At 44.5% G+C, this 19,904-nt stretch overlaps 1 protein-coding gene across 3 annotated transcripts; it reads right to left on the bottom strand.

Annotated features, from left to right (window-relative positions):
* Window positions 1-48: 48 nt before the first annotated feature.
* Window positions 49-19,366, bottom strand: mcf2a (MCF.2 cell line derived transforming sequence a). Of its 3 annotated transcripts, none has more exons than XM_030396228.1 (27): window positions 19,121-19,366; window positions 17,924-18,043; window positions 17,346-17,462; window positions 16,998-17,147; window positions 16,760-16,875; window positions 16,502-16,616; window positions 16,259-16,378; window positions 15,950-16,141; window positions 15,399-15,590; window positions 15,108-15,279; window positions 13,501-13,577; window positions 13,257-13,342; window positions 13,054-13,120; window positions 12,823-12,938; window positions 11,358-11,427; window positions 11,157-11,249; window positions 10,944-11,036; window positions 9,380-9,505; window positions 9,066-9,287; window positions 8,395-8,487; window positions 7,782-7,860; window positions 6,410-6,473; window positions 5,167-5,267; window positions 4,668-4,780; window positions 3,482-3,594; window positions 3,125-3,228; window positions 49-3,031 (listed from the first exon to the last, which is right to left on the bottom strand). In XM_030396228.1, the coding sequence occupies exons 1-27, from the start codon at window positions 19,244-19,246 to the stop codon at window positions 2,991-2,993; spliced, it is 3,078 nt and encodes a 1,025-aa protein (XP_030252088.1). In that variant the 5' UTR covers window positions 19,247-19,366; the 3' UTR covers window positions 49-2,990. The 3 variants fall into 3 exon arrangements, with proteins under 3 accessions (XP_030252088.1, XP_030252089.1, XP_030252090.1); XM_030396229.1 differs by having other exon boundaries at window positions 19,139-19,366; XM_030396230.1 differs by lacking the exon at window positions 19,121-19,366 and having other exon boundaries at window positions 17,875-18,043.
* Between the last annotated feature and the right edge of the window lie 538 nt (window positions 19,367-19,904).

Genomic DNA, 19,904 nt, shown 5'->3' with positions numbered 1-19,904 from the left:
AGTGTTGAAACATATTCAAGTATCTGAACTACTTAAACAACACAAGTATTGCAATAAATAGTTTATTTTGTTTGATTATCTTTTTTTTTCTACAGAACTGAAGCTGTACAAAATGAAGCCAGTTTTAGAACGGTCTAACAATACAAACCTGTTGGTTGTTCGGCTGCCATGCATCTTCATGTTAAAGAAACACACAGCAACAAGCTCAGGCTACTTGGCTCATCAGTATACAGAATATTGTCGAGCAGGTATTTTCTTTTTGCTTTTCCCCGAGCTGGAAAAACTGTGCAAACATCTGCAGCATTTTGGATCAGAATTACAGAGAAAACATGTGATTTATTTTTTTTTTTGTCATTTACGCTGAAAACATATTTCTTTTAAAAATGGGAGTTTTGTTGTAAAAATTCAAGCATCCCTCCTCTAAATATATGGAGATGTAATTTCATTCGGGGCTGCACAGACACCTCACAATGTGCAGAAACAACATGACAGCAAAATAAATAAATTAACAACATAGGATATGTGTAGTGCGCAGCAGCCCCCGCTGCTTTCCTCGACTCATTTCCATATCAAACGCAGCGTATCAAAGGCAGCCCTCCGACTGGGGCCTCGATTTGATGTGGTAAATTCATATAAGTCTGCAATCAATATTTAATTAAGCGTTCGACACAGAGGGTATATTTCATGTTGGCTGTATGATCCCTTTTAATGGGGAGACCAAGATTACCGGGGCTGCAATGGTGAGGAGGAAACAATCTGCCTCGGTGATGGAGGGGTACACAAAACATCATCTCTCTCTCTCTTTCCGGTTTCTTTACACCTCGCTCTCTCTCCTCTACACCGTGACTGACACTGGGCTCCCAGAAGATCCTGAGGAGAATGACAGTGTTTGGCGCTCTGTGGCACGAGCCTCCTATCCATCCACGGCTACACACCGAGGAATACGCTGCCGTCAATCTTCATCATGTCTGCCTGTGTCTTACATTACCATCACTGACATGTCGACTGCTGACTGCGTGCAGGGGGTAATGTCTCCCCCTGCCTCCCGAACACATCACACATTCAAGAAATAAACAAAGGGGTAATAACAGCATGAATAAAGGGGAATGCGCGGTAAGGTAGGTAAAGCGGCAAGCGAAGCGCACATTCAGTTGACAACTGGTGGATTGTTTGTTTTTGTTTTTTCTGCCTCTTTTGTCCGTCCACCTTTTTAAAGTGCCTGTTGAATATCTGTGAGGTCAAGGTCGAAGCGATAACAGAGTATTTGGATTTTGCGAACAGTACAAACAGCAGACTCCAAAAGAGCAGGAATAAAAAAGGCATTATGGCATGGCACATTTTGGCATTTTAACTCCGAGAATTCACACAAGAGTGGTGCCTTCCGCGGACGGTTCAGCCCCAAAATCCAAAACACAAATGTTTCCTCTCACCTGTGGTTCTGTTTTCAGGTAGATTGTTTCGGCGTGAGTTGCTGAGTTTTGGCGATATATTGCATGCCGATATAATGGAAGTAAATGGCCTAAAAAAAATGTGACTTGTGAAACTCAACAGCAATGTCTCTTTCCAGAAATCCCAACCTGGACGCTTAAGATAATCAGCCGACCTTGTTGTGAGCAGTTTCATGTAGGAACTATTTAATTTGCACCTGATTATCGTATCGTCACACAGAGGGAAGTGTGGGCTCGAGAAAGCAAGAGATTTATACATTAATGGCGCCCTAATCAACCGAGCTGTAACGGTAGCTAGACAGGTTAGCTTCGTTAGCTAGCCTCTCATCCGGTGTTTCCCACATGTAGACTTTACTCGGGCAGGCCATCCAGGTGTATTAATGTCTGCCCGAATATATCTGGTGACTCTTTTTAGCATTTTTTTTATTTCTAATTTTGTTGTGAACACAGAATCAGCACACCGAGCTGTGTTCTTCAGGCGGTTTTATAAAACATATTGCCGACGAAAAAATTCAACAGAGCGCAGAAACAGAAAGTTGAGGAAAGCCAGTGTGTGCACATTAAAGTGGATATTTAAAGCAACACTATGAAGGAAAAACCTTTCAAGCGATTCTGAAAAAGATGGTGGATTTTTAAAACTCACACCAACGCAAATGCAGAGTTCCCGCATGAAGCTGCTCACAACAGGATCTGTGTTTCTATCTTGAGTATTCGATTCATGATTTCTAGAAAGATACTTTGCTGTTGACTTTTCAAAAGAGCGAAAAGGCAGACAACTCCATGGACGATGTCTTGGAAACTCACGCTCAAACAACCTAGATGGTCAAATAGCACTACAGGTCGAAGGAAAAATATGTATTTTTGACTTATTTTGGTGAACTGCCCCTTTAAGGAATGAAATGTAAGAAAAATACAATGTAGAAGTTCAATGGAAAAACGTCGACCAACGGCACAAAGATGAAACACTGAGGTACAACAAATGTTAAAAATGATACTGTATATATGTACAAAAGTCTCTGCTTTAAGAAATATTTCAGGCAAATCCTGGGTCACCATCCATCCAGCACACACGGAGACAATCAGGAACACACACTCGGAGAAAGTACAGTCTCAAATGTGACGTGGAATGAGGAAATGTTTCACAGATGTCTAGGTGATTGTGGAATGCTGCAGCGGCGACCTCACTTCCCGACTAAATGTGTGTGTGTGTTGCAGATGAGAGCGCCAGAAGGACAAGATACTGGAAAGAGGAAGACCAATCAGGATCCAGGGATCAGCTGCTGACTGTCCACAGAGGGCTAAAACAGTTCCTGAGCCTTTTTTTTTTTTTTTTTTGCACTGGTGCATCAGTGGCACACCTTCACAGTCAGAAAATACTGGCCTCGAAAAAAAAAAAAAGTCAGGTCTTCTCTTTTATGATTGAACTGTGCTGGAGGAAGCAGACCGCGGAGTGAGGAGTACAGCAGCTATGGCTCAATCTGTTCCTTCTGTCTGTTCGCCGTCCACAGGTAAATATTGGATTTGCACTCTGTGCTTTCTTCTCTACGGGGAGCTGAGCTTTCTCACCTTCAGGTTCCCCGGGTCTACAGGAAAGAAGATACAGATTCTTAAAAAAGAAAATCAAAGTCAAGAAATGCATTATTTCATCATCTTGAAAGCCCTCGTGTTTCCTTTACCCCCTAGTCTGAAGGAGTGTCCTCGACTGCTGTCTCCTATAATCTGCTGCAGGCTGGCAGCCGCGATGAAGCCCTCCTGACGCCGACTTAGATTCTTCACCAGCCTGGCGGATGAGGAAACATCCGGAAGAGTGATGATAGAAGGAAAAGGGGGAAATTAGATGATTAACAGTTGTTACTTTACATTTGCTTTTACCTTTACTAGAAGGGATATTGTGAAAAAAACACCCCTCGTATATCTACTTTTGCCGTACACTGTGTCCTTTCACAGGGTTTGGATGGTTTGTCTGATCACTAAGCCTCCGTGACGGACCGGTTTAACCCACATCATGTGCGCTGATGGGCTGAAAAACTCACCAGCGTCCCCTGCTGTCTTCACACTGCAGCTGGATGACGTCTCCACACTTGATGGGGATGCTGTCCGGTCCGTTCTGAAGACAGTCAACCAAAGCCATGTATCTGCCCGGAGACTAACACAGGAGGGAAATGGTCAAGAACTAAAGTTACATTTATTTAGAGGAGTTAAGATTTGATGATAGGGAACTTTTCAAAGTAAAAATTACAACGTTTTTTTCACTTGGAAAATACATTTTTCAAGTATTTGTTTTATTTTTTTATTTTTTCTGCTACCAATTTTTTTCCAATTGGTTTCATACATTTTGTATTTTTTTTACGTGGAAAACAAAATTTAAACTCAGAAATAAGAAAAAATATCCTGGCAAAACCATTTCCTAAAGATATTGAGGAGGATCACGCACTTAATTTGATGCATTCTACTGATTTTTTAATGAGCTGATTGTGCATCAAATTCAAAATATTACATAATATTACACAGTAATGCCCTCAGGCAAGTGGTTGGTCAAAATAAAGTCCTCTTCTACTTTAATGCTTTTATTTGGTAGGAACAAACACACATGTATTAAATATTGAGAGGGAACTGTCTACACACAGCCAGATATACGTCTATATGTATGAAAAGAAAAGGTAGACACGGATAAAATGTGATCCAAGCTTAAATTAGTCTTTAGTTAGACGTCTAAATTCTGCAACATGGTCTTTTGAGCACTGGTATGGACCTCTGTCAAGAAGTGTAATTACAGGATCAAAGAATAGCGCTGCGATATTCTCTACATTTACTGATGTGATTAGACAATAAAAAAGGTAGATGCAAAGTGGTTTATCCTTCTTGTGGGAGGATAAAAATCGAAGGCTCCTCTTTGGCCCCACAGGAGAAGATCTCGTATGTGCCGTGTATCAAGGTCAGGAGCCGACAAACCAAGGCTGTTGTTTATGTAAACTCGTAGGATGGCCTTCGACTGTCTTCTACGCACTTTCTCTCTATTCCTCACTACGTCAGAGGTGAGAGGCTCTGCAGTAACTTTCCACTTATATTGTTGTTAATCAGATAACCGTGTATGGGAGGGCTGCGAATGTAAGCTCATCAGTGGGAAGGTTTGAGAGGAACTGACTGGTGCTTATGTTGTTCCTCCTGCCGAAATTCCACAACAGCTCTATCTATAAATGTGTCTGCATTCAGTCTCACCAGTTGCACCAAAACCTCGTCCTCCGTGTCAGATGGGTGGAAGGGGTCCCGACCTCCAGGCCACTCCTCCAGACCCTCGCAGATGTCTACCGAGTGATGAGCTCCGGGCCAACCTGGGGACACGAACATCACTCAGGCCGTCGCGGGTACTCGATGAACACTTTTATCTACCTCACGTTAAAGGCACCGTGTAGATACTTAGTAACTACATCGACATTTTAAAAGACCCCCTTGTCACTTACTGGGTAATTAACAAGTAGGTAGAATCAAAAGCTAATCTCAGTAGTTGGACCTTTTTCCCCCAAATTCCTCGATGTAACTGGCTCTTCAGGTCAAAGTGCACCTGAACTGCTGAGGAGGGAGAAGTCAAATAGCTACATCAGTTAGATATTAATGAAGACAATCAGCAACATCAGTGTAATCAGATCAAGTTCTGTGATTTAGTTACTAAGTATCTACTTGATTGTGGCGTAAATGCGCGTGGATCAGGTGTACTCACTCCTGCGGTTGTGCTGGTGTTTAGGGGAGTGAGGCTGGGGGTCTGGACTGCTCCTCCCCGACTCGGTGTCCTCCGAGCTCACCGACGCCCTCTGCTGCTTGCTGGGGGGAATGACACGAAACAAAGCGCGTCACCAAGTGCTGAACATGGTCAGCAGACATTCTCAGGATAGACGTCATCCTCAGACGCACAATCTAGGGGTCGGCTGATTCTCGAAATCCAGGCCCCAGATCGGTGTCGAGGGACAACTCTGTCCTGGTGTTTCTCACGCTGCCACATGATCATTCAGGCACCAGCAAGACAGAGCACAGAGCAGCCATGTGCAAGCTCCTCTGTAAAAGTGGGACTTCACAGCGGGACACAGTGTTCAAACGCACGTGTCGGCACAAGGGAAGATCTGGTCTCGATTTATCAAGATCCAAAATTTAGAGCTCAAGTGAGGAAAATCTTAAAAATTGTTTCTGGAAAGCAAATTCTACATTTGCTTAATTAGATCTCAAAAAGCGAGCCCCAGCTTTAAACCAGCATGAGGAAATTAAGGAAACTCATGGGATGAAAAACCAAAACTCTTATCTTTTTTTCATTTGCCCTTTGCATTACATGCAAAATAGCAAATCTGAGATGCAGAGGTCAGAGGAACTGTTTATAGACACCATGTTAGAAATGCCATGGAGGAGACACAGGCCCGTCAACGCAGCGAGGGAGTGCTGGGGGTCAGTTATGAACCAGGATGGAGGTTTTAAACAGGAAGTGACGATCAGTATGCAAACACAGCAGCCCTGGGTCAGGCAGGTCATGCCAGGCTGAGTTTACCACTGAGCGTTAGGGCAGGTCAGTGTCGCTGGGGGCGGTGGCGGGGCCGCGGCCGGGGCCGTTGCCGGGGGCTTCGGGGACGGGGGCTTCGGGAACGCAGGCACAGAAACACGTCGGCCGACAGCGAGACAAAGTCGAGCCCCGGCAGACAGCCCCTGGGAACCCCTCTGGACGGCCGCATGCCCCTGCAGGTGGGGGATGGGAGGAGTGGGGATAGGCAACCAGACACAGTGGGGGGCCTGCGCCCGCTCTCACACAAACGTGAAATGACACTTTCACTCAAGCTACATGAAAACTAAGCAAATGCAGATTGTGGTGCTGTGACTGCATGTGTGTGCGTTTCGCATATGCCTGTGTGTTGGTACGTCTTCGCAACTGTAGCCTACAATCATGCGCTTAAACACACTGAACACTGTTCATATGCACTGACCTCTCAGAGTGTGGCGGAGAGAGCGGCACGTGTCCAACCATCTGACCGTGTTGATATGCTTCATCTGCGAGAAGGAAAAAGGAGGAAATGTAAGACAGAAGAATTTCATTTGCACTTGATTTTGACGTGACTTTAGTTTAGAGCATGTGTGTTCATTCTTAACACAGATCACACTCGTGCTGCAGATACGGGACTTTAAAATGACACCAATTCTGGATCTTTGATGAAGTGCACCTTGATGAGCTGCTCCAGTTTCTGTAAACTTTTTTGTATTTAGATGCGTTCCCATCCAGAAACTTGATTAACAATGGTTTGATGCTGAGGCAGCTACAGAAGCCCTGAGGGGCGACGGAGGGATTTGTTTTCTCATCTGAATTTTGTTCTCTCCTGCATTTTTTTGAAAACACGTCAAAAAAAAAATCCCAGGAATTAATTTTTTCATTTGTTCTCTCCTGCGTTTATGACTTGAGAACTGGTGAAGAAACTGAATATCGTTTTGCCAGGATCCTTTCTCTTATTCCTTATTTTAGGTGGGGGGGTTTTTTCTGTGAAAATTTTCCCAGGAAAAATATTTTTCATGCATGAAACCAATCGGAGAAAAAACATGTTTTCACACAAATGAAATAAAAAAAATTCTCCTGGAAATGTTTATTGCATTTGTTTGGACATAAAAAATTAAGGAGGGAAGATTATCCAGCAAAACTTTTTTTTTCCTTTTCATCAATTGTCAAGTCACAAAAAATTGAAAAACTAACACTTGGAATAAAAAAAAAATTTCCAAGTGAAAAAGATTTTTTTCACAAACGTAGAACGAAATTCTCCAGATTTTTTTAATTTAATTTGTTTTCACAGAAAAAATTTAGGAAGGAAAGGTTAACCAGCTTTTTTTTTTTTTTTTTTTTTACCAATTCTCAAGTCACAAACAGGTTTACATGAGACTTAGAAGATGCATCACCAGAAAATAATTTTCCTCACATTCCCCTCAGGGCTTCCGTAGAAAGCCTCTCTTTGCTTAGAATAATAATTGACTCCTGACACTTTCACTTGCTTTCTGAATCACCAAACTTTCTGATTATTTCCAGGTTTACATGACCATTTTAGAGATTTCCAATATGGCTTCAGACTTATATTCGACCATATAACAGCTGTACACATTTCCTTCCTGGGACAATAAAGACGGTCTTACTATCAACTTTCTGTAAAGTTTGCAAACGGTAAAGAAAATCAAAGCACAAACCTCCACATACAAGTTTCAGATATTCAACCAACTCTCCCTCTGGAGCCCTGAGAAGCATTTCTAATCTCTGAAGCTTGTAAATGGACCTTTGCACTTTGATTCTCTGTCCTGTATTAACTGGAGTATCTCTCAGACCTCTGAGCATCTTCTGCTGGTTAGTCAGGATTCTGCGAAGCTCGTTGAGCCAGGCCATCTTCACCTCCAGTGTAGGAGCCTGAGAGAAGACACCACATTATTAGTGGATTATAACAATCTGTATATACTTTGATCTGCCCTAAAGAACGTTGCAAGTTCTTGTTTCAGGCCTCATAAATCATCAAGGAAATGTAAAGATCTCATGGAGATTAAAATGTTTTGTTTTGACCGACAGCCCCAAACATAGTCACTTAATTAACAAAGACAAAGACACCCAGCAAATATTCATAAGTTGGAATATGAAAATGGCATATTCTTGCCATGTCTGCTTGAGAAAAATCATTAAGATGTTCCTTTATTGATCCGCCTTGGGAGAAATTTGCAGGTAACACAGCAGCACAGAGAGAAATAAGCGGCAGCACAAGAGTAAGTCTCAGAAAATAGAGACAATAATAGAGAGATTCATAGTAATCCAAATTGTCTCCATGCATTTTCTGTCTACACCTCTGTAGCTCTAGCGATAAGAGTTTAAAAAAAAAAAAAAAAAAAGAAACAGAGTGAGAAAGAGATGCAGCATTTAACCTGCCAGCGTTACACTTCTTCAGACACCTACCTGAACCACGTACACTTCCTCCCTGCCACTGTACCAGATCTCAAACTTCTTCACATCTCCCTTGACGTTCTCTGTGATCCCCACAGCAGTCATCTGCCGAGAGACATACACTGTTTACACCGACACACACGCGCACACACACACACGCGGCGTCAGGACGAGCAGCACAAACAGCGCGTCGTACATCAGACTTACATCATGTAACACATCTGTCCTGTCAGAGCACAAACAAACACACACACACACACACACCTCCGCTGTGTGACTGCTTCCTCCCCACATCCTCAATAATAAATCAAGAGCAGCAGCTGCTGGTGAGACACACGCACACTCTGCAGGGCAACACATTCAACAACAACAACAAAAAAGAAGTCTTATAGAAATAGAGCAGGCTCTGAGGCCAGCTGGGCAACACAGACACCAATATCAGCATGTGTCTCCTGTTTATCACTCACTTCATTAATAAGTGCTAAAACCTGCATGATGATGATAAAAGACGGAGATTATAAGTGAGTTTATGTGATGAACTTTAGCCAATGATTGTTAATGACAGGGAATGATATGACAGAGACACCTGATGATGCTAGTAACTCTTTAAAATCTTCATATTTTAGCCAGTGTTCCAGAACAACTGGTGTTGTCCTGTAAGATGCACACAGACACAGACCGACCTTCAGACAGTGCTTGAAGCTGTACGACGGCGTCTTGTCGCAGCCGTCTCCGTGCTCCTCCCTCTTCTTACAGAAGAGCAGGGCCCTCTCGTACAGGAAGAGGTGTCTCTGCATCGGCTTGAAGCGGGCCAGCTCCTTCATGCGCGTCGGGCCTCTCTTGTGGCTGATCCACACGCTGAACGACCCCTGCATCAACACCCGGCCCAGCTCGCAAATCTCACCCTGCGTACGGCAGAGGGCGAGAGGTTTACCTCAAGTCAGAGCGCACAACTCATCCGCAACTTGAGATGCAGATCGGAGCAGGTGTGGTTCACCTCGTATCCCGTGATGGCTATCTGATGCATGGAGTCGTTGACTGACTTGAGCAGGTCCAGCATCGCCGTGAGCGCCCCCTGCAGCTCAGAAGTCCCCTCGCAGTCTGTACTGTATTTCAGCAGTTCCTGAAGTAAAAGAACAGGCACGTATACAGCCACTCAAACAGTGTGTTGTATATATCAAACACATGTAGTGTATGCAGTTTCGTAGATAGTTCCTTTTGACACAAGTTTTCAGAAACTGGTGGTGTTGATATGTTTTGGTTTAATGTGGTTTTAATAACTGGGAACAGAAGGTGGTTTGACTCCGGATGTTAAGAGGATGCATTTTGTTAGCATAATGACCGAAATGCAGTGAGAGTGCAGGGCAGAGGGCTTGTTTACTTGAATATGTTAGACTGGTCTGCCTGAATCAAATATCTTTTTTTCTGACTGAGGTTTGTGCAAGTTAGAATCTATGGCTCGTACCGTGGTTCTGAAGCAGCTAACAGGCTAACTGCGCTGTGGGTTAACACATCCACGGGCACTGTCCGCGGTGCTGAAAAAGCAGCCTTTTTAATCTCATTCATCTCATTCTGTAGGTTTCGTCTGACATTATGATATTCTCTAAACTATAAATGCTTAATTTCTACACAGTATTATAACCTGTATATTCCAGAGCAGGCCTATTTAACTTCTAGTTTTGTTTTGTCGGGTGTATGAGTCCGTAAGTGTGTCAGGTTTTGGATGTATACCAGCATTTAGATAGAAGCTTCAGGGGCTCCTTTTCTCAAGAGAATTCTTGTGTACTCGGGGTATTCAGCTCTATCGGGTGCGGGTGGGTGGGTTAAGGGGTGTGGGGTGGGATAGGTAGGGTGGATGGAAGGGTGGGTTGGGTGGAGGGGGAGGAGGGGAGGAGGGGTGGTAAGGGTGGGTCTGTATTTGATGTAACTCTGAATTTGATGGAATTTTGAAGAAACTCTGATGTTACTTTGATGTACTTCCTGGTACCTAACTATGATGACCCACAGAAATTAATAAAATAAAATTATGAAAAAAAAGATTTACATTTTTAATCCTTGATTTGGACATGAACACTTCATGATCTCGTAAAAAAAACAAATAAAATGTATCTCATTATTACCGTAAAATGGAGGAAATCATGTGTTTGACCAATGACTGTACAGGGCTTCCGTATTTTTGTGCTTATTGACAGACATAACTTATGAATGAAAGTGGCACATTTGGCCCCCGGGCCACCAGGTGAATAACTCGGCTCGAGAGAGAAGTGTCACCTTCATGACTGAAGTGACAACGTGTAGCTGTGGAAGAGCAGGAAAATCACAGAGACACACAGCTGCCTGTAGTACTCCTACAATATTCCTATAGTCATTCAGTGTCGGTGCTGCCATCTCTGTAACAAAATATTTCAGAGGAGACACGATGAGTTTCTGTTTCTGTCGCACCGGATCGTCTCTGTGTGCAATAAAGTCCAATCTCATTGAAAATACAGCAAAAATTAGCCTGTCAGACTTGCATAACGCACAGCAGGTGATTGCCCCTTTTGTGAAAGTGTCAGTCTAACCTTAAGCAGCAGCTGGTATTTGGTGAGGCGTTGGATCGGTTTCAACAGGTAGGAATCCAGGCCCAGTTTGTGCTCCAGCTTTTTTTGACACTCCTTCACCAGGAAGACAAATAAAACCACAATGGATGCAATATTTGTCAGTGACCACAGAAACACGGAGAAATTAATCAGACGAAACTGCCGAGCGAAACTGAAATCACGGCTAGAACGGACCTGAAAGAAGGAACAGTCTGAGAACTGTCTCCACAGCGCCTCAGATCGTGGCTTATTCTGACAGTAACACTCGTACATTTGGAAACTCTCTTTCTGTGGACACATGGAAGAGAAATCTGTTCGAAAAATGTGGATACAACTACGTACAAATGAAGTAAATCTAAAAAAACCTACACAAGATCAACATTTATATCGTCTCACCCGCTCTAGAAAGCAAGCTCCGACACCTTCAGGAGCCTCCAGGCATCCTTCTAGGTCCTGGAGGAAGACCCTGGAGTACCAGCAAGGTCAAAGGGCAAGAATTAAATCACAAGAGCAAAACAAAGGGATTAAAACAAACACCTTAACCCTCCGACAAGTCGGGGTTAACACCACAACTGGCTGTTGGTTTCTCAGGACCTCGTGTGACTGATACTTTCCAGTGTTTTTCATGTATGTAAAGTAGAATGTGTGGTTTCTGAGGCACTCGCATAACTAGGCCACGATAGTTTTTCAGTAAAAGTACTCATGACTCAGACACACTTAGAGAAACACTAAGAGTGGGTGTGCTGCTTCAACATTAATTTTAATCTACTTCATTTCTTTTATTTAGAGACTTTTTGAAGCTCTGAGTTACGAGCCCTCTTTTGTTTGTGTCTATTTATTTCATTCGAGCAGCAACCGCAGGCCTTTTTTCCTTTGCGGATAAATTCCTTCTTTTTCGAGATTTGTAAATCTGTGTTAAAAATGATTTATTTTTACCCCCCCCCCCCCCCCGAGACATGAGTCACATCACTGGCATGTACACAAGATCACGCTGCAGAAAACCACTTAAGCTATCAGTTAATCTCTCTCAGTCCCACACATGTAATTCCAGCTGGATGTTGTGTTTGTCTTTGAAAATGAGCAACAAAATGAGCCCCAAACATCTTCACTGTCAATATGTTCAGAGTTAAAGGGAGCCTGTGGAGTCTTATTATCTCATTCACTACTATGTACTCTAAAATCATAAATGTTTTGCCTGTTTAATCTTTCAACTGACTTGTTATTAAAGTAATTAGCATTCATGGTAAGATCAGTTTCCTTAAGTCCAGCAGTTCCAGCAGAAAGTGTATGTCTATGAAAACATTCAGAGGTGTATGACTCTTTTCTGAAGGATGCAACAAAGAAAAGTGTTTTACCTGTTACCTTGAAGTAGTTTTACACATTAACTTGTAAGTACTACTGCATTAGTGAAAAAAAAAGTAGTAGAAAGCCTTTTGTGGCTCCAGAGGAAGTTACATGTTGTCACCCAGTCGCTAAGTTGAATTGTGGGTAATGTAGGAGGCAGGTTGTGAGAAGGAGGAAATATGTGTGGAATAAATCTGCTTCTGCTGTAATTATCTTGATCATTTGTGTTTAAACTGTCCGTACTGAGTCCATCAGTGTTGTGAAAGTGCTGCTTGTGAAAAACCTCACACCTCCATTAACCACAACGCAACTAAGCCACTGAGTGACATTAATGGAAGCAACGTAAACACACTTTGATGGGTTAAAATTGGCGGCGCTACCCTTTAATATCGGCATTATACGCTCGAACTATATCCGTCCTCCTACGTCGACGTGTTTGGAAGCTTTCGCATAATTAACACACCGGCTTTGTGTCTTTAAACAGGTCTGTCTGTGGTGAGAGTCGCTAATCACTCGCCTGCTGTGAAAATTGTAGATCTCCGGCATGTTTCCAAAGAGGATGTCTCTCTTGCTGCGCAGGATCGGGGGCAGAAGCCCTGAAAGAGCTGGGTTGTCCATCTCAGCCCTGTAACCCTGAAAGACAATTAAGAAAATATATATGATTAATGCAAATGCAATACTACCAGGGGACCTTTAACCATTAGCAGATCAATTGTAAAGTGGGGTGGGAGTGGTTTTTTTTCCTCACCAGCAGAACTGCCAGCAGCTCTTCCACATAGATTCGTTCTGTCTCTATGAGTTCCCTCATCACATGACTGTCGCGCACAGGGAAACAGACAAAGAGAGAGCCAGAGGGCATCATTACCACCGAACAAAGAGAATCACAAAGTAAACAGCATCAAGAGCAGTACTGAGGACGGGCAGATGTGTGGACGGCTGCCTCCTCCTCACCGCTTCAACAGATCTGGGCTGTCCTCTCCCTCCAGACTGTACGACACACAGCTCCGGCTCTCCTGGTAGTCGTGGATCACCTCGATCTGTGTGCGACACAAACAGACCAACATCACAAAAAAAAATAAACAGGAAGAGCTTGATAAGAGAAACACGAGATAATAAACGTTTCTTTTGGATTGATTGCAGCTGTGACAATGGAAGGAAATGAACGCAACAGAACCAAAATGTCTTCTTTCCTTACTTTTCTGGTGTTGGGGCTCTTCCGGGATGTTCTCTTCCCAGGCAGGGAAAGGTCGAATGTGAACTTCAAACCATCCCCTGTAAAAAAAAAAAAAAGCCAGATCATCAGTTCTGCAGCAGCAGCTCATCAAAGTACATGAGAGTAATCTACACATATTATATTTCCATATGCTCTGATGAGAAGATGGTTGATTGGAAGAACCCACACTAAATCAAAAACAGTCACGTTTTCATGCCCTCAAAGGGATCTTCTTGCCCTGCCTATTCCTCTGTAACTTGCACAAACATTAATCAGCCATAATCGACATGTGAGGTTGTCAATGACGATGGTTTCGTCTCCTCTAAAGGTGCGGCCTGGAACTGGTGTGTGCAGATCTGAAGCAGTGTTTGGCACGACCGTCAGCGTCCTTTTGATCCTGGCAGCTGAATCCTTACATGGTAGTCCAAGCTCAAGCGAGTCGCTTGCCTCTCGCATGTGCCTTGTTTCATTCATCAGAGGTTTGATGCATGCACATACGTGCTCGTATGCATGTACTGGATCAAATCAATCAAAGCTGACCACTTTTCCCTTCATCTTCTCTCTTAAATGGCTGGTTTCCCGAGTATCAACGGGGCCTCAGAGGGGCTCATAATCACTCTCTTTCTCTTTCTAGTCTTTACTCTCATTAGTATGGCCTCATATGATACAGAACAAAGCCTGAGAAGCCATGAATGGACATAGAAATACATCTATTTATCTTTTACTTTCACGCACTCTGATGGCGACGTTCAGCAGCACAGTACATAGATTCAGATAAAGATCAAAAGTAAGTACACCAGATAACACATACAGTATTAATTGGGAACCACTGTATATAGCTTTGCGCAACCTCCCTTGAGACACAAAGATGAGATGAAAAGGTTCTTTAATGTATGTGTACCACATATGGTTCTATAGCAGCTATACTGACTAATAGAGCAGTCAGGTATCTCCCAGTGGACTGATTATACCTTCTACCCTCGTTACAGCCTGTTTGTGAAGGTGGCCTTCTAACCCTAAAGCCAATTCAGGAACACCTTAGGCCTGCTCAGTGGGACCCTGTGATGTGTTAATGTAACCACGGTGCCTAAAGGAAAAATGCAGAGGGAGAGAGGGATTGGTGCCAGGCCATAAGGCTGGGACAAGACCCCATACTGGGCCTGGGAAACAGGGGATGCTGGGTAGGGAGTTACTTGATTGGTAGAACACTTCTAATCAAATTATTTGTGGGAGAGGAATGTGATTCTCCCAGGTAATTCTGTCCTCATACGATGGGAGGTCATACGTATCCTGTTCGTGACGCCAATTTGTTGATAGATCGAAGGCCTCCCTGTGAGTTTTTCCGCAAAACAGTCATCTGTTCTGTCGACGTATCTACAGTAGCTTTGAATAACTAGGTTGCAGACCATGAGATATAAACTCATTGAGCAATCTTCACTCTCCTTATCCAGACTTTAACGTCTGTGCAGGACACGTAGGACCTCCAATCGTATGAGGGCAGAATGAGCTGGGAGAATCATATTTTTCTCCCACACAAATGTGTTCGACTAAACCAGCAGCTGTGTGTTTGTATGTCTGCATGTCTGTACCATGCTTGGGGGAGAAGAGTGGGGACTTGGAGCGCGGTGGGTTTTCGGGCCTCGGGGCCACCAGTTGGACCGGTCGCACGTGTTTGTCGGCCAGCTTCCTGAGGGAAGCCTGTCGGTTCTGGATCATCTGCTGCACCGCTGCATGCTTCTCAAACGTTTCCCCTATCTTGGCCTAACAGAGAGCGAGAGAGAAGGACACAGAGGTCAGACAATCAACAGAGTTTTATCATCTGAAAATCGTCGTCATGTGGTATTGACTTATTTTTTCATGTAATTGTTGTGGTCACTGACCTGCAGCTGCGATGTGATGACAGCCTCGTACTCGATGGCCAGAACATCCGGTCCTGAGCTCAGCATAGACGGCGCCCCATCCAGGAACCCCTCAATGTCCCTCAAAGCAGCCTGGGCCCCGTCTTTAGACTGGAACTTATCTACCAGCTGATTGGCCAGCAGATATGCTCCGTCATCACACCAAGTTTGGGCCTAAAGGTGGAGAATACGTGCGTATCACCCACTGTGATGTCACCGATTGGTTTGTTTTTGTTTCCGAGATAGCCACACCCTAAGCCATAGCTTGCATTATCGTCTATTTTAGTCCTGATGGGAGCATATTTTACAAAATCAACTTCGCGTTGCACTGAGGGAGACCTAAAACTAGCGATTGAGACCATTACGAGAAGAGTCATTTCCTCATAAGCTTACATACAATCAGTCTTTGGAACCAGCGGAGCGCAGGTTTGGAGCATTTCTGCATTAGCTTTATTTTTCAGACTCAGAATCTCTACTCAGATCTTATACAGTCAACGGTGACACCATAAAGCAGTTCTGACGTGTGTGTGTACCTGTCCAAGACAAAGCAGCAGCTGGTGTGTCTGCAGAAGACGAGTGTGTTTGGTCTTCAGAGCAGCATTCAGTGTATCACAGTAGTGGCGAAGTTCATTGCAGCGCTGCATAATCAGCGCCATGGCGTAGTGGTGACCGGCTGACAGCTGGTGTCCGTGAAGGATGATGATCTGAGCTCGGGTCATCACCTCCTGACAGAGCCAACACAGACCCACACATGCGTTGAGCACAGAAAGTGTGTTTGTGGTGAACTCATCTGGCGTGCAAAGCGAGTGAATAAGTGCTGCTCTCTGCAGACGCTGGCTCACCTGTGCATTTGATTCCAGTCCGTCCAACCTTTTGAGAGCCTGTTCTGTTTGAGCCTCAGTGTCGACGGATGTTGTCAGCTCCCTCTCCTGAGCCATCAGATGGTCCAGACACAGCTCCATCTGAACAGAGAACAGAAACCTTTTAGACAAACACATACTGAAAATAAAAAGCAGCCCACAACGAACCTGCTGGCTCGCACAAGAAAATATATACACATGTGACAAAATTGATGGAATCCTTACCTCCTGAAAGCTCTGCTCATATCTGAGTAGCTGCAGGTACTGATGGAGTTTCAGATGATGCTTCTCAAAGAAGCCATCGAAGGCCGACTCCATGTCCCTGAGCTGCGCAAGAAGCCTGAAACAGAGGGACTGTTTAACTGTTTCCACTGTGAAGAGCTCGTCAAAGTATTTGAGGTTCCAAACACACATTTTGGCAACTAATATTATACATAATAAAGTAAAATAAAGAGAAAAAAAGGATGCTTGAAGATGTCTCACCTCTGTACTGTCTCCCAGTCCAGCTTCACATCCCACTGGGAGTCATCCTCCTTCCCAGAGGTCTCCAGGCTCAGGAGGAGATGACGGCCCTCCTTTGACACGGACCTGATTGCATCCTGCCGAACAGAAGACGTTCAAAATATCACCATATTAAATACTAGATCTTTTTGCAGAAAACTAATATTAATTGTGGTAATATTAATAAATGCATCTTGTGTGAAAACATTTATAACCTCACTTTGAGCTTCCTGTATTTGCCAGTGTGAGACTCGAGGAGACTCTCGATGGCTTTGCCCTCGTCAGGCAGCTCCGTCTCTGCCAGCTCGGTGCCAAAGCCCTGCAGCATTTGTGCGATGTCTTTCACCGTCACGGCAAAGCTTTCTATAGCCTGAAGTGGAGGAAAAAAGACACACAGAAACACTGTAACACATGTTCTTAGATAATGTATAGAAACTATAATTTATCAAACTGGTAAACAACTACTGGCTCATCCACAGGGGGGAGAAACCTCAGAAGCTAAAAGAAAACAAGAGCAAGATGATGAAGGATGATTCAGTTTAACTGCGTGAACGTATCTGTTTCTTACTGTTCGTAAAACGATCCAGTCGCTGTGACAATAGTCCAACGTGCCTCCGAACTCTGAAGTCAGCTGGTTCTCATCGATGTAGCGCAGCAGGTCTGTGACAGAGCTCAGCATCACCACCTAAAGGTGCAGACAAAATCTGAGACCTCACAAAGAACACTTTGTACCATCAGCAGATTCATGAGAGCCGCAGGTTTCATTCTCCCTCAGTTTCATGTAAAACATCCCCTGGTGTCTCTAAAATACAGAACTGATTTTCTCCAGTCAGAAAAGTTTGGTTACGTCTCGAGGTCATGCTGGAGGACGTACGACTGAGTGACACAGCGCTATCGCTTTATTTTTCCTGCTGATACAATTTAAAATATGTAGACCACCAGATATACGATCAGAAACATCCGACTGTAGGATTACTGCTTTAGCATATTTGTTTCAACAGTCAAAGCAGAAATCAACGCGACTTCTCGGCCGCGTCCGCCACAGAACATTTGACTCATGGAGATGAGGGCTGCAAACAGGACATGGGGGGGTGTACCTTGTTGTGATGTGGGACATGTTTGGTAACTGAGGAGGAGCTGCCTTACTGGCATCTTGAGCATGAAGTCCTCTTGGCTGAAGCGAAAGCCAATATCGGTAACAGTGCGGTGGAAGAAGCTGGTGGGTCGGAGCACCAGGACCAGGTGGAGGTTCCCAGGAAAGGAAGCCTGGAGGAGGGAAAGAGAGGCTCACTGTCAGGCTGGTGACGCTGCAGGCGGAGAGGAGGATTCCGACACAAATCTACAGTGTGGTGCAAACAATAACAGGGCTACAACTAAGGATTGCTTTCAATTGATGATTTTCTTGATTAATTTATCAGTTATTTGTGCTATGAAATGTCAGAAAATGGTGAGAAATGTTGAAGTCGACGTCCTGAAATGTCTCGTTTTGTCTGCAACCCAAAGAAGACTAAAGAAACGTGAAAATATTCCCATTTAAGAAGCTCGGAACCAGATGATTTTGACTCTTTTCGTTTAAAATGACTAATCGACTAATCGTTGCAGCTCTGCACATCAAATATATGATTTTTCACACTGTGCAACACAGATCAAACTCCTGTGGGCACACTGACACGCGAACAGGCGATAAAAAAAAACATGAACAGGCTCTGATTCTTCACATCTGACAGATTCCAAGCATTCTGACAGGCGGGCGATCGCTGCCAAGGTCCAGTCACTGGCTGCACCATCCACACATGTCATATACTGCATTTCATCATCGGGTCACCCGAGGTCGTTCCCTGACTGTGCAGGAATGTCATCCTCTGCAGGAGCCACACAGGCTGGACAGTATATCTGGAGCCAAGCCTACAGAGAGCTGTGAATATCTAATGTGACATGCTGTGTTGTAGAAAATAAAATAATTTGGTGTTTTCTTCATACAGTCGAGGACCTGCACATGGAGATTATACAGATGCAAGTCATGCAGAAAAGCTGCAGCAGGATTAAAGACACTGTGTGTTTTATCACCAGTGCATCTGCATGTGACGCAACGCGTGACATTCATCCGTCCTGACTGCACCGACACCTCTCTCCTGTTATTTCAGTCTCAACATGCATCATAACGCCAAACACATCAGTGTGATTACAGCCTGACCAGCCAATAGCATGACGAAGCAGAAGCGCGCGCGGCACCGCAGTGCTACACCCCCCTCCAGCAGCAGCCACAGCCGGTGCCACTGCGCCATTCACTCCACCCGCCCCGGGAAAACTTCACCCAAAACTCTTCACACGCTCATTTCATACCAAGCAGCAGCTCGTTACCGGGCTCCGGCGCATCTTCGGTATCCCCCGCCGGTAAAAGCAATCGCCCATGGTGCGAGAAGCCATCTCGGCTGGACGGAAAGTTCCCGCCCGTCCGATTGGAAACATCGGTGCCAGGCTGAAGTGTGCAGCTCCCCGAGCCGCCTGAGCTCCGCCGCAGCGCTGCTGCTGCCGCTGCTGCTGCCGCCTCTCAGACGGAGGGTGGCAGCGCTGACTGCAATGTTTCCCTCCCGCCTTCCTTCCTCCCTCCTCACCCTCTCCTCTCCTCACCTCCCTCAGCACCCCGCGTCATCACACACTTTTTGCTTACTCATACATTTGCAGCAGTAATGCAATGGCACATTCAGTGCAGACATTGTTTAGAATACTTTTTTTTCAGAACCGAGCTCTGATTTAATGCAGAAACACTGTAGTGGTTTGATCTCATGGATGCTGGTCCAGGTATGATCAGGTTTTTCAGCACCATGGACAGCAACTCATAAATAAAAACACTGCAGCCCTGCAGGCGGCAGGCACACACACACGCACACACACACACACACACACACACACACACACACAGCCATGTGTCCTATGCAGGATGTCTGTGCTGTCTGGTAGGAACATTGATCAGGTCCAAATGGCCCTGATGAGAAGGAAGCATGAAATATGAAACTCACAGCGATCCTGGCGAGTGCAGTTTTGATAGAGGCCCATGTGTCCAGTCTTCGATCTAAGATGATGATGAATTTGACTCCAGGTTGCCTCGTTCTGCAGGAAACATCAG

This window comes from Sparus aurata, chromosome 18 (genome assembly GCF_900880675.1).
Source record: "Sparus aurata chromosome 18, fSpaAur1.1, whole genome shotgun sequence".
NCBI lineage: Eukaryota > Metazoa > Chordata > Actinopteri > Spariformes > Sparidae > Sparus > Sparus aurata.
The sequence above is the reverse complement of the archived record's forward strand: the minus strand, read 5'-3'. Positions and strand labels throughout refer to the sequence as shown.

What these genes read in the sequence shown, in the direction of transcription:
- mcf2a (XM_030396228.1), bottom strand. Translation starts at nt 19,246, where the DNA reads ATGTTTCCAATCGGACGGGCGGGAACTTTCCGTCCAGCCGAGATGGCT. An exon ending in TAGCCATCACGGGATACGAG is followed by an intron (nt 9,288 to 9,379) that starts GTGAACCACACC and finishes TGCCGTACGCAG; the next exon opens with GGTGAGATTTGCGAGCTGGG. An exon ending in TCTCCGCCACACTCTGAGAG is followed by an intron (nt 5,268 to 6,409) that starts GTCAGTGCATAT and finishes CATTCCCCCCAG; the next exon opens with CAAGCAGCAGAGGGCGTCGG.